General features: G+C 36.5%; 1 protein-coding gene across 1 annotated transcript; it reads right to left on the reverse strand.

The window, feature by feature from the left end:
* Nucleotides 1-3,477: 3,477 nt before the first annotated feature.
* Dcaf12l2 (DDB1 and CUL4 associated factor 12-like 2) lies at nt 3,478-6,267 on the reverse strand. The gene has a single exon (NM_001408841.1). It carries the CDS (start codon nt 5,871-5,873, stop codon nt 4,461-4,463), a length of 1,413 nt encoding a protein of 470 aa, NP_001395770.1. The 5' UTR covers nt 5,874-6,267; the 3' UTR covers nt 3,478-4,460.
* Between the last annotated feature and the right edge of the window lie 8,242 nt (nt 6,268-14,509).

Here is a 14,509-nt window from a genome sequence, read left to right on the forward strand (position 1 = left end):
TCAGGATTAGAAAACTGTCTTCATTGATTTTCCTTTTCTGTATTCTAAAGAAATGCATATCATGGATTGAACTTTTACAGTAAATAAATATATGACAAATATAACAAATTTACTCTTCCATAGCATTCTATCAAGAAGCATGCTATTAATACTATTGCACATATGATTGTGTTTACTGTATGATTATTCTTTCTTCCATTTTCAAAGAGAAATATGATTGTAAGTGGTATCTTTTTTGCATCTCACTAATCTTATCAAATAGTAACATTAAGGACAACTTAAACTTCCAAGTAAAACAAAAAATAGCTCCAGTATGTTATCAACTGTATAATATTCCCCATTATGAGAGATCCTAACTAGCCAAATAAACATATACAGCTTGTTAATGTTGCTTGCTTCTTCAAAAACAAGACCTGCTTTGAATGTGGAAGTAGAGTTGAACACTTGAAAAGAATTTTCTGTGAAAGTTGGCTGCTATCACAAAGGTCTTATAGCTGTATAATATGCTTGTGTTCATATTTCTCAGTTTTATTTCTCAGAGACACTCTAGTTTCTAGGTTTTAGTACACTGTCAGAATTTTTTATGATAATTGCCTTCTTCCTTACTATAGTGCTAACATCGAGTTTTCCAATATAAACACTTTAATTGAACATTCTTTTTTTCCACCATGGTTATTAACTTGAGTATTTCTTATTTACATTTCGATTGTTATTCCCCTTCCCGGTTTCTGGGCCAACATCCCCCTAACCCCTCCCCCTTAAAAGATCCTAAGGAAGCAGGCACCAGAATAATTATCACAAAAGTTAAAATGGATCTTTGAATTGATAATTAAAATTTAAACTTTATTATGATATATATATATATATATATATATATATATATATATATATATATATGGAGAGAGAGAGAGAGAGAGAGAGTAACTTTCTGATATATTCCACTCCTTTAACTTTTTCCTTTTGACTTCAGTATCTTATCCACATAATTTTAAAATACCCTCATTTGTACATATTAATCACCCACCTTCCCCTGAACTATCTTGCAGCTTCCCAGAGGTGAATACACTTCCATTAAAGATTAACTTTACTTTTAACTGGCACCATTTACTTTTAATGTACTGACAGATTATGTTCAATGTTTTTCATTATAAATCATGTTATCATTTTATTTTATTTATAAGTAAAATAATAATTCTGAGAACATTACCATTTTTCCTGTAATAGCTCATTTATTCTTACACCCATGAAAAGTGGCAGTCTTGTGGCATTGATATTTGAAACGAATATAGGTTAATCACCTGAATGTGTGTGAACCAAGGCAAAGGGTAGGGTAGCACAGCATGTGGCAATCAGAGCAGGTGATGAGGTAATGATCCAATTCCAAAGCTGCTATGGATTTCATGTTTTCAACGATGCTGGTGTTGTCAGTACTGGGTATAATACTGCAAGAATTAGTTGGCTGAGAAATACTGAAGTTGAAACCTTTCTTTGAGGTCTAAGCCTAATTTTACATTCTTTGAGAATGTAAGATATCAATTGTGGACCAATCTGAGTTATCCTAAGGGATATGGAATAGTATCTAGGGAGCTTAACTAGGAGGAAGAATCTCCTATAAAACGGTTATCAAGACACAAAATTGTAATATCACTATTGAAAAGATATATTTTCAAGGTCAAGATGTATGTCTTATTATTGTAAAACAGGTCACTTACATTTTTCTCACATACCTTTCATTACAATTACTTCCTAGCATCCTTCCTAGACACTTGTGTTTTTTTTTTTCTTTTTTTCCGGAGCTGAAGATCGAACCCAGGGCCTTGCGCTTGCTAGGCAAACGCTCTACCACTGAGCTAAATCCCCAACCCCTGTTTTTCTTTAAAAAGAAGAGATTATCAGCATTTCACAGAACTCTCTGCCCAACACCGGGAAATCACATCTTATCATTATAGACACTTCTTCACTGGATGTATAATCCAAGTACATCTCTCAAATTCAATATTCTTAGCTTAATTTGTCAGCATCCACTTTTATGTTCTATACTAATTTCTCTACATTTACTTGGTGCCACAAATTTTGTATCCAAGGCAGAGCTTCAGTTTACTATTGTAGTTTTATCACCTCCAAATAGAATGGTAAATGTTATTTTATCACTTTAATTCCCCCTCATACGCCATCTTAATACCATCTGATTCATTTTAAATAACTGAATTCATGGGATCATAGATCAGGAAACTCACATAATTACAGGTCCTCTTGTGTAACTCAGTTCCATGTATGCAAGTTTAAGCCTTTATTTGTCTGATAGTATTTCTATTGCTTCTTCTTATTTCTTCATGTTTGAAATTATTATTTTACAAGGTAGTACTTACAATGATCATAAATCTCATTAAGTTATCCATATTGGCTTTGAACGTATCAAGAACTAATATGGATATGAGAATATGAGGTAGGAGAATTTGATGGTAAACTGTGGAAAATATCGCAGCAGACTTCAACAGGTAAATCATCATCAAAACGTGATTTACCCAGAATCATAATTTATAGGAATTCATTTTTACATATTCTTTTTTGGCATTTTGATTTCTTTATTTTATTCCATTTAAATAGTTATTTGTGTTTCCATATCTAAATTATAAACTCTAGTGAATGAAGACACTATAATTATGTTGTTTCCAGTATGGCTTCTTGACCTAGAACCCTTCCCTATGCTCATAAAATTATTTGACTAATTATTCTTTAATGGGTAAAAGGGTATTTGCAACGAAATACTTACCACATCAACAATCCTTATTAAAATATACAACATTCCAACCATATAATGGGATAATATATAACAAAATCAAATTAATTATATCTGTATGGATTTTTTACAAAAGTTTATACATATCTATAGTTCATTCTATCATTTATATGTAAATCACATATACACAGATATACTTAGGTATGCATAGAATGTCTCTAAGTGGTACATACACAAAAAGGGTGTCATTGTGGTATACCATGGCCAGAGGCCAGGAATCCAGAAGTGAGGACTTTTCACTACATATCTTTTTAAATCATTGTCCATGTGTACGCTTGTGTGTCTCTCTGTCTGTCCTATATGCTAAAGAGTCTGCATGGACTGAAGTTAAAGGCAGTTACAAACTTTCAGACACGGATGCTGGTAACAGAACTCAGCAACCCAGGAAGGGTAGAACAGAATGAGCTCTTAAGCCTGAGCTATTCATTATCTCTATGTCCAGTGTCATTTATCATTTAATCTATAAATGTTTCTTTAAAAAGAAAAAGAAAAGCAAACGTTTAAAATGAACTGTGCATAGCTGAAGCCCAGGCCTCACTCCTAGAACATTTTGATTTTGTTAAATACATTCATAGAAGTACAAGTAAATATAAAATCTCAATTAATCATTTTAAAACTTAGTTTAATTATCATGATGATGAACACATTTTTATTTTATTTTTTTACAATACAACACATACGCAAAAGTGATCCACATGAAATAATTATGTATGTACCCAATACAAGAATCAACTGCACAAACTCTGCCCATTGCAAATGGCTAACTGGACTGTGTTCCTTGAATGTTAAAGAAATGTTAATTTCCCAAATACATTTCTAATTATCCTGAAATTTTATGTTAGATTTCATTAGCTACAGCATCATTAACATAAATGGTTCTCAGGAAAGCAGTGCTTTTTACAAAGAAAACTTTAGGACTAAGCGTGGTTATGCTCAAGCTTTTCCAAATAAAATTTTGTTGATTAGTAGTTTGAACAATAGTGTATAATTCTGTAAATGAGATAATATATCTTAAATAATTTCCCCGACAATGTTCAAAGCCACTACTGAGTTTTCCTACATTCAAATGAAAGATACTCCAAATTGTAATAATCTAAAACTTGAAGTACTCTTTTTAAAACTTTGATTAGAGCTTTAAATATTTTCTGAGATCAGCCTCAACAAACATTTTAAAACATCTTTTATCAAAATGTCATGTCCACAGAATATTTAAAAGACTTGAACAAGTTATTGAAATGCTGGTAAAACTCTAGTGCTAAATTGCACTGAAAGCAATGACTGCATTCGCCTAAAGAAAGAAAATACATAAATCACTGTGAAAAATAAGATTAAGACTTTTTGTATGATACAGCAAAAATGTAGTGCTCTTAGAAAAAGTGCCAAAGTCTAACCAAGTTTTGATATAGGAATCTCTCTCTCTCTCTCTCTCTCTCTCTCTCTCTCTCTCTCTCTCTCTCTCTCTCCATCTCATCTTCCTCTACTTCTCTCCTTTCTCTTTTCCTTCTCTCTGTGGTTGGGCACTAGAACATTGGTTCAATTCCACTTTAAAAATAAGTTACACATACAATCAGGCGTGTGCATACTCACATCACACAAAAGCACATATGCAAAGAATGTTAGCCTGAACTCGAGGATAAATCTATACACTTTGCAAAGAGCTTTAGCTCCAGAGGCCTGCGTAGTTGCCATGGAGGCCTGAAGGGAGTGGACCTCCACCCACAAAGAGCTTCATCTCAGGCCAGTTGTAGCAGTGAGTGTAGAGCGCATTGGGGAATTCCTCAGTGCCCCCAAAGTAGTTCACCCAGAGTTCATCTTGGTTGAGCCAGCCTCTGCCACAAGTGAGTTTGAGCTTCCTCCCTGTGCGCCCAAGAAAAGAATCTGGATTGGCTGAGGCCCTTTCCTCCAGGAACTTCTGGGCACGGATATCATAGAAGAGCAGAGAGCCATGTCCAGTGCCCACAGTGATGATGTGGTGGTAGAAACTTAGAGAACGAACACCAGTGCCTCCTTCTCGTGAACACAAGGGCTTGATGTTCTGCTGGCGTTGTCTTGGATCCAGGAAGGAAACATGAGACTGAGAACCCACAGCGTAGAGGGACAACTCATCACAATAGGTGAGACACACATTCTCCCTGCAGTAGGGCAGCCTTAGGGACAGCAGCCTGGACAGGGAGCTCCGGGCTTTCCACAGGTGGAAGTAGCCATCCAGGGACACAGCCCCCAGCTCTTGGTTTCTCCCACTGAATGCAAGGGCTCGCACTTTGCGGTTACCCGGGTTAGTAGTTGCCCTTGGGATGGCCTCCATGTCCCTTGGACGAATGTGTGAATACCGTGGGATCCCTGAATTATTGTGCCAGCCCTGAATGCTGCCATTGAACATGTCAGGATCCACCCGCCAGAGTGCCACGGTACCATCTCTCGAGCCACTTACAGCCACGGTATCACTCATCCATGCGATGGCGAAGATCCAGTCCCTGTGGCCTTGGCGGTCACCTAAACACACAGGGTCTAGTGTGGGTAGCTGGTAGACAGCTAGACTGTTGGGGTTTTCACCTCCTGTAGCTAGGAGGGTCTTTGAGGGATTCAACTGGATGGCATGGATGCCACAGGTGGGTTGGGCACGGGTTTGTCCAGGCCCTCTGTCTCGCAACAGGGGAATGCGAGTGATCCGACCAGTCTGGACATCAACCACGAAGAGTGTATTGCACTTGGTGCCACACACCACCTGCCTGGCATTGAGCCACTGGGACGCGAACACCTTGTTGAGGGGGCCTAGGGCCAGCTGGCGCTCCCTCAGCAGCTCAGGAAGCCTAAGGACCCCATAACTGCGCAGGTCGCCCTCGAAGCCCACGAGCCCCGGGTGGCCATAGGCGCCCAGTGCGCGGCCCTTCAGGTAGTGCACCACTGAGCGGCGAGCCACGGGCCGCCGGGGCCTCTTGGCCAGCAGCAATGGCCCATCCGCTTGGCCTGTCCCCGCCGCCGCAGCCGCCCGCCCAGGCGAAGAAGAAGTCCCAGCGCCCTGTTCAACCTCTGAAGCTTTCCGTTTCCTGCTACCTGTTTGCTGAGGGGCCATGGTGGGCGGCGGGCGGGCTGCAGAGGCGGCGGCGGCGCGGCGGTGGCGGCGCGTGGCACCGGTGTTGGCGGTTGTGGTGGTGGGGGTGGCTGTGTCTCCGAGTCAGCTGTGGGATAGCACTGGGTTCCAGGGGCCCGGAGGCTGAGTGATCCCTAGGGCACCGAGCGTCCTGGGTCCTGGGTGCTTTGGTGGCCAAAGAGGTGAAGGTGGCAGCGAGGCTCTGCTAGGATAGTGCGCTTGGAAGGAGCTGGGTACCGGCTGATCGCGGCTTTGAGTGTGGCGACAGTGCCTGGGACCTGACTGAGGGCGGGAAGTGCTGCCGTCTGGGAGGTGGTGAATTCTGTGTGGGGCTAAGAGACCTGAGGTTGAGAGGCGGAGAGAGTGGGAGGGGCTGTTGGCCGTGGGGTGCTGGGTAGCACAAGTCAGTCTGGGTGGGGGTTGGGAAGAAGCAGAGGGGATGGGCGAGGAGGAAGGCTGTGTGGAAACTCTGGGGAGATTCCTAGAGGGCTGAGCTCCAGTTAGCTCAGTAGCTAACACCAAGTTTTTTTTTTTTTTTTTTTTTTTTTTTTTAACCAGCCTCACACCAGCTTTAAAATCAAAACCTAAAATGTAGTCAAGCAGGGGATCAAAAGGAGCATGGAGTGTGACACGTGGGAAGAAGTAAATGCATACTTGGTGTAATCAGAGGACACTTTGACTAAGGTCTTCTTTGAACTGGACTAGGCATGGAGGTGTTTCAAAGTGACCTCTGTGGCTTCTTTCTGCGATTTCTGTGAAAGCCCCTCTGTAGAATACATTTTAAGCTAGTCCAGCCTTACTCTGTTCTTGTGTTTTTTGTTTTTAAATCTTCTGAACTTAAAGTTCCTGAGCTACTGCTAAACTTGAATCCCTGAAGGTTGTCTTGCTAATTCCTACTCCTTGACCCCAATTCATGGCAAGGTATTGGTAAAAAAAAATAGTCAAAAGGAAGCTCGTGAATTTAAGGGATCTTCAGTGACATATAGCTGTGGACATAGAGGTTACAAGTCAATGGCATGATGCATTATTATGTACTAACTGCTCAGGAACCCCAGAAGCCAGAGATGATGAGGTCCACGGTAAGGGCAAAGAAGTCCTAGAGAGAAAGGCATCCCTGTATTCTCCAGGAGCGAAAAGTCTAATTCCTGTAGTGAGGACAAGGACTCCTGCAGAGCTCTGTCTTGGATGAAAGGTCATCTAAACATCTGGAAGGGACTTGAGAAACATGCAAAATATCTGCAGTCAGATGGAGAAGAAAAGCTTTTCAGAGGGGCAACTTGATGGAACGGTGAGGGTGCAGATTTGAAGGACCGGGCAATCTCAAGAATGAAGAGATCCAGAGCTGTTTGGGGGCTCCAGTGTGTCCATTTCATTTGCAGCTGCATACTAAGCAAGACCAATTGCAAAGGATACGTGTGAGTGGGAGATTTGGTGACAGTTTCCAAAGCATATAGATACATGTGGTATGGGGAAGGGGTTCTAATTTGACATATCTGACCAGTCATATGAAATAACAACTCTTTTGTTGTTCTTCCCTGTACACAGCCTTACAGGTTTTGTAAAAAAAAAAAAAAAAAAAAAAAAAAAAACATTTTCAAGTCTACAAATTTCACGTACAAAATCCCTTGGACCTTGCTAACCTCTCCCATTGAACTTCTTTGTAACTCTGCATCCATCTTATTCATTTTCTCTGTAGACAGTATAGTATCAAGGAAGAAAAAAAAGGGTGGAATGAGAGTAAGAAGACATAACATTACTGAAGAATAAGTTGTCGGAAATCACTTTATCTAGTAAAGGTTCTAAAATATAAATTAGAAAAACTGTGATACTTCATAGAATAGATTTTTACTTTTGTATAGAATAAAATGGACTAAAATTTTGGGGATGTGTCTATCAGTTTCTCTGTATGTAAGCATACTGAATATGTAAAAAGGAAATGTATGGTCATTTTTGATATCATTTATTCAAATCTAGGTACATGGTTTGTACTAAACCATTGAACAGCCAAGTAGTTTCTTTGCATTCAGCTTTACAATACTTTTAAAATTAAGTTTTGTCTTAAAATGTTTTAAAACGAATAAAGTAAAACTCAGAAAAGGTAGTGACTCATGGTCTTACAGCCTGTGCTACAACAGATATAAATCTTCATCAGATTTTATTATCTTTTAAAATGATTTGTACCCTGTATTATTAAATAATTATAATTTTGATTTCCTCAAAATATAATCTACTTTTATTGTAGAAACATCATGCTTGCTTCTGAAATTTAGATATGATTTCTAAAAACAAGAAATGTATAAATACTTAATACAAATTATATACCACTGTGTGAATTCCATATTTGAAGGCAACATATAGTCTCAAATGTATTTATATATTGTTCATTAATATTTTATTGTTAATAATTGTGAAATATAATATAGTCATATGTTTTTTTGCTAAGGAAAATACCAATACAAGTCTGGTATTATGACTCTACTTTTTGTTAATACAAGTATGACACTTTGTATTTAACACATTCAGTTTCTGCGTTTTGCATGAGTAAATGAGTTTCGTTAATTTCATCTAGGATATCATACCTAAAACACGTTCCATTCATGTCTATACTTTTACATTTCTCTGTGCTCTTAAAGATATTAAGCAATTTCAGAAGAGAAGCAAGTGATATTGAAAGATGCATAGATTGGTTTCAGCTCTGAATGTAGAGTATTTATTTGTATTTGTTTACTTTTCTAAAACAATATACTATTAATATATAAATTTAATAATATTAATATGTAATATTAATATGCAAAGTTGCAAACTATTGTTGAAGCTGTAGACATAATGGCTTGCTGGTAAACCTTTCAGATGTTTATATCTTTCTGGATCTCTACTACTTAGTTCACTTGCTTTGGAAGAGCATTGTGTTTATTAGAATAGAGTCTTCTCTGTCCTTATAAATCTCCCATGTCCCTTACTGGTATTTGTTTCAAATTATCACATCTTCATTCTTAGAGTAGTCCTCTCTTCTCCATTAGAGGTGGTCTCATATGAATGGCTATAAGACAGTATTATGCTGTTTTGTAATTATTTAATTCATTTATATTCTACTATTCCAATAACACTGTAAACACACCAAGTGATTATTGGGTAATGCTTTTAATAAATTCACAATATAGCACAGTTTAAGGTATGCAGTGCATGTCTAATGAAATGTTATGGTCACTTGTTGATAAAAAGAAGAAACAAAAATTTATCCAACAAATTAAAGACACTTTGAAATAAAACTAATTGATTTAGCAAAGGTGAAACATTTAATTAGAATTGCAGAAATGTTGTATAGTGTTTTTATTCCATATCAATTCAGATATGTTAATATCTTTACTGATATATAGTGATCAATGCATCTATATTTTCAATATATTATATTATCACTGAATTATTATCCATATATAACTTTATAACTCTGCCTGTAGGTATGGTTTTGACATCTCCATTTGACATCATAAATAATATAGAATAATTCAAATATATTGAAAGTGATAATATTTATTGTTAGTTTACCTAAACTAGCCTCAAAATAAAGTCATTGACAATTGAAAGGCAAAGAAAGAATGGAAATAATTAAGTAATCTGAAGAAAAAACTCAAATCATAAGATTTTTTAAAGAAAATATAAGTTACTACTCATGAATACAGGCATCAAAATTGAACATAATTCTCAGGTATATGTGTGCTTATAATTGGATTACATAATCATTTCTAGTATGCGTTATATAGATGGAAACTAAGGTTGTGTTTGAAGATATTTGTAACATCTTTTGCACATGGATCTTGAATCATCCTTATCAACAAGTATAAATTAAATACACTGAAATGAAGTGTAACCAAACTTGTGCAAACTAAACATTGGTAGTGATATAAGTAAATTATTCTTGGGTTAGTAACTTCCATAAATTTTCACTTAATCTCTATTATAAATACTACTACTTCGTTCTTTGATCCTATCTTTTCTCCTAAGAAAAGCAACTATTATTCTAGATTACAGTCCATTGGGAAGCTTCTTCTAAATACTTGGTGCAGAAACTGGTAATGATTGTTCTTCATGCTGGGTTTACCACTATGATCACTCTACCAAAGTCATATACTGTTGGATAATAGAAGAAAGCAAGAGTTAGAGGGAATTTTGATTCTATTACCTCTAATTGTTGTCATTTCTCTCCATGTTCCTGAGTAAAAGAAATGTGTCTAGCTTTAGTTTAGGCCCTTTTGAGAGGAGAGGAGATTCAGTGCTCGTTATGTTTTGCAGGAGACACAACAAGATAAGTAAGAGAGAGGGCTGGGGAGCTAGATAATGTGGTTTCCATTTTGGTCCTATGACTTGACCACCTTAAATTAAATTATATAAGTATTATTTAAAATATTTTTAATATAATATTTATTTTGTGTTTATTACATCTTGCATATAATGGTGATAATATCACCCAAACTTGGTCATTTGTAACTAAATAATCTTCTTTCTCTTTTTATGAGAATGGGTATATGTTTGTTTTGGGGAGAGAGGTAGGCAAGCAGGAGGATAAAAGTAATAATTCAGAGAGTATAGATACTTAATAAAATTATCTTAAAAATTGTCTGATTTTTTTTCCTTTCTACTATTTACCATTACACAGGTAGTGAAGCAAGCACTCAGGAAAGCAGAAATTTTGAGTGCTTACTACATTCCAAAACAAACATATTTGGCATTACTAAAAGCTAGTATATTTTGAAACAAAATATTTGGCCACTTTTCTACTTGTATAAATCTCAATTGTACTGTGAGACTAGAGATGAATATTCATAATGGAAGAAAGTGTTCTAGGAATAAATTAACAGTGTGCTAGTGAATCTTATAGGGGGGAATTTGGAAGGTTTCTTTATGACACATCCGGATTGGGACTTTACCTGAAAACAGTTGCTGATATAAGTGTATAATCCAGAAATAATTGTTTTTTTACACATAGGGTATTTCATATATGATTATTTTTGGTATAATGAATAGAAGTAAGTGAAAAATCATACAAATCATTCTTTCATATCAGGCAGTTATGTAAAGACATAGATGAAATTAATCCAGTAAAGTAGAATTAAAAGATGCTGAACTCATTTTGCATTCTGGAGTATGTAAAGAAAACTAGATTTCAACTATTTTCCTTACCCTTAATATCACTCAATCCAAATCACCATGTATGTCAATGCTTCCTCACTTTACAACTCTATCATAAAATTTGTTCTATTTCCTTCTTGACATTTTAGATCTCAAAACAAAACATCAAGGGCAGCATATATAATCCAAGAATCTTGATGCCAATGCTCATATTCTTGAATTGTTCTTATGAATTGTACGATCATACATTCAGCTGTTCAAACCTAATTTCTAGCAATTATCTTTGACATACATCTCTCCATTGTGTTTGGTTCTAATACTTTGTCTTGTAAAATTTTTAAATCCATTCTGTTCTCAATATCTCATTGTTACCCCTAGATCTCCAACCACTGTTTAGTCTGTAGTAGCAGGCTAAGTCATTTTCCAGAAACTCTTGTTTTCCCCTCCATTAAGTCTTCCACACTAGGGCCAATGAAATCCCTTCTTGAAAATCAGTACTTACCTGTAGTCCTAAAATATAGATCAAAGCTTACAAAACATCCTACCAGGCCCAGCATGACATAATTTATGTTGCCTTGCCACAGTTCTTTTTTCCTCATTATTTTTATTCTCTCTCGACAATGGACCTTTTTAATGTTCTCAGCATTGCCTCATAATGTCATGCCTCAGATTTCTCTTTTTTTGCATTATGTTCTCTCTGCCTGAAATACTTTCTGCCTCTAGGTCATCTTCCTTTTACCTCCCACAGATACATGAAAGTGTTAGCTGCTTATTTTTAGATCATAGGTAAAGTGTCACATTTTGAGCGAAAATCCCTTGGTACCCCACAATAAGATAGAGCATTGTACCATATTATGAAACTATTTCAATGCAAAATTTTATGTATTTTGTCATATTAGGATTACATGCCTATATTTATGACTATTTTGATAATGAATGGCAACTGGAAAGCAGCCTGAGGGAAGGAGAGGTGATGTCCATTTGGCTTACTTCTATGTTCAGTGTCTAGCCTGTCTTAAATACAAAACAAAAACCAAAGAAACAAAACATTAGGCTTTGCTGAGGGACAATTTAGAGATCCTGGAACTCTCTCTTTTTTTTTTTGTTCTTTTTTTCGGAGCTGGGGACCGAACCCAGGGCCTTGCGCTTCCTAGGTAAGCACTCTAACCACTGAGCTAAATCCCCAGCCCCTAGATCCTGGAACTCTTATTGATGTATCTCAGTCTTTGATGCTTTGTATTCAACCATGTTATTTAGCAGAAGTTGAAGTTACAATTTTTTGCTACCTGACATCTGATAATTTCTTAAATTGTTAATTCTTCAGTTATTCCAGTCACATTTCTTTCTGGATGGATTAAAAATACAACCCATAATGGTCTATTTCTGTGGATTTCAAGATCGACTGATGTGATAGACAGCTTTGGAAAACATTATACAAATAGAGCAGAAATACAACACAAGACTGTCAACTATTGCTATTATTCTCTTTCAGCTGTGGAGGTATGCACAACTAAACACAAAAGAACATTTCCAATTTTGTGCTGTTATAACTTCAGTGACAAGCACCAAGATGAACAGGGTACTATGTTTCTTAAATGGAAACTCAGTCATTCAGTGCTTTACTAAAGTGGACATAATAATCAGAAGATTTAGCAACAATTCCTGACAAGCTTTTCTTTCTTTCTTTCTTTTATCTTTATTAACTTGAGTATTTCTTATTTACATTCAATTGTTATTCCCTTTCCCAGTTTGCAGGTCAACATTCCCCTAACCCCTCCCCCTCACCTTCTATATGGGTGTTCCCCTCCCCATCCTCCCCCATTACCGCCCTCTCCCCAAAAATCACGTTCATTGGGGGTTCAGTCTTGGCAGGACCAAGGGCTTCCCTTTCCACTGGTGCCCTTACTAGGGTATTGATTGCTACCTATGAGGTTGGAGCCCAGGCTTTTCTAAAATGTTTGATGTGTAATACTTTTAATTATTTAGAAGGTAGAGTATTGCAATAATATATGTACATGTGTATATATATGTACACATATGCTTACATATATACATGTATGTGTATAAAATAACATACAGCAGGTATATATTTTGTGCATGATTATAAAATCAGAGTAATTTCATCACCTTGAATATTATCATTTCTATAGTCAGTGAACTTTGAAATTCTTGTTATTTAACTTTGAAATCTATAATTAATTGTTGATTATTATGCTAAAACCATTGGTATTGAAAATAATTTTCCAAAACTCAGATGATTAGTTTGAAAATAATTTTGAATCATAGATACTTTATAGAATGTGCTGTATTTGGTAGCTGATGTATCCTAAGACAAAGTGTGATAGTGAGTTCCTGCTGTATAAAAGACTTCACAAAGTTTTTCTACATTCACACAACATGTTTTGATCATTTTCTCAGCCAAAACCTTGTATGTAATATACCATGATTTTGAGTAAAAGAGAAACATTTGCTCAAATACATTGAAGTTTTCCTAATATGTTTCTTATGTGACTACTGGTTTTTCCTGAAGATACTGCCACCAGGTTTCTTAATGAAAATGCAGAATATTGTTTCCTCAGAATAGGAATACAGTGCAAGGTTCTTAGAATTAAGAAAGTGGGCTGGACCCCAGTGAATGGGATTGTTGGGGGGAGGGTGGTAATGGGGGTAGATGGGGAGGGGAACACCAATATAGAAGGGGAGCGGGAGGGGTTAGGGGGCTGTTGGACAGGAAACCAGGAAAGGGAATAACATTTGAAATGTAAATAAGAAATACCCACTTTAATAAAAATGGAAGAAAAAAAGAAAAAAAAAGAAAATGGAAAGTTAGTCATTGTCATGGTACTGCAAATTTTGAAATAAAATACCATGAATCCTTGCAAAAGTTACTGAACCTCTTTTTATTATCCATTTTACAAAGAAAGTAGTAAGTTATTATTAGAGTGTTATGTAAAAGTGACTGACAGACCACAGACGTTTTCATGTACTTGGTTTTCCTAAGCTTCCTGATTGAACAGAATGAGCACAGACTTCCGGTACTTCAGATTTCTTCCAACGGCTTAACTCATACCATCCCTTTTTTCCAGGCAGTTCACCATGTCCTAGGGCACTTCTTAGAGTTGCCCACGTCTTCAAGGTATTATCTCAAGCAATACCTCCACTATGACAACTTACTTGATTAAAGCTTTAGGTGCACCTTCTTTCGTATAACATACGTAATTCCATTGCAGTCATTGATTTAATTTGCTTCAGAAATTGACTTGGCATATGCATGGACTAGAAATAAATTTAGCATATATATAAAGACTAAACACACATGCATATATTTATATCTTAATACCCAGCACAATGTCTGGCATATCAGTTGGAAAAAACGCAGTTGCTGACTGAATGTACCAATGAATTTTCTTCCATCAAGACCACTGTTAATACAATATCATATCATTCTGAAGGTTGGTTCACATACTCTCACTTTTATTCTTCAATCACCT

This window comes from Rattus norvegicus, chromosome X (genome assembly GCF_036323735.1).
Source record: "Rattus norvegicus strain BN/NHsdMcwi chromosome X, GRCr8, whole genome shotgun sequence".
Taxonomy (NCBI): domain Eukaryota; kingdom Metazoa; phylum Chordata; class Mammalia; order Rodentia; family Muridae; genus Rattus; species Rattus norvegicus.

Bases quoted from the DNA above. Each gene is read 5' to 3' on its own strand.
- Dcaf12l2 (NM_001408841.1), bottom strand. From the start codon at position 5,873: ATGGCCCCTCAGCAAACAGGTAGCAGGAAACGGAAAGCTTCAGAGGTT.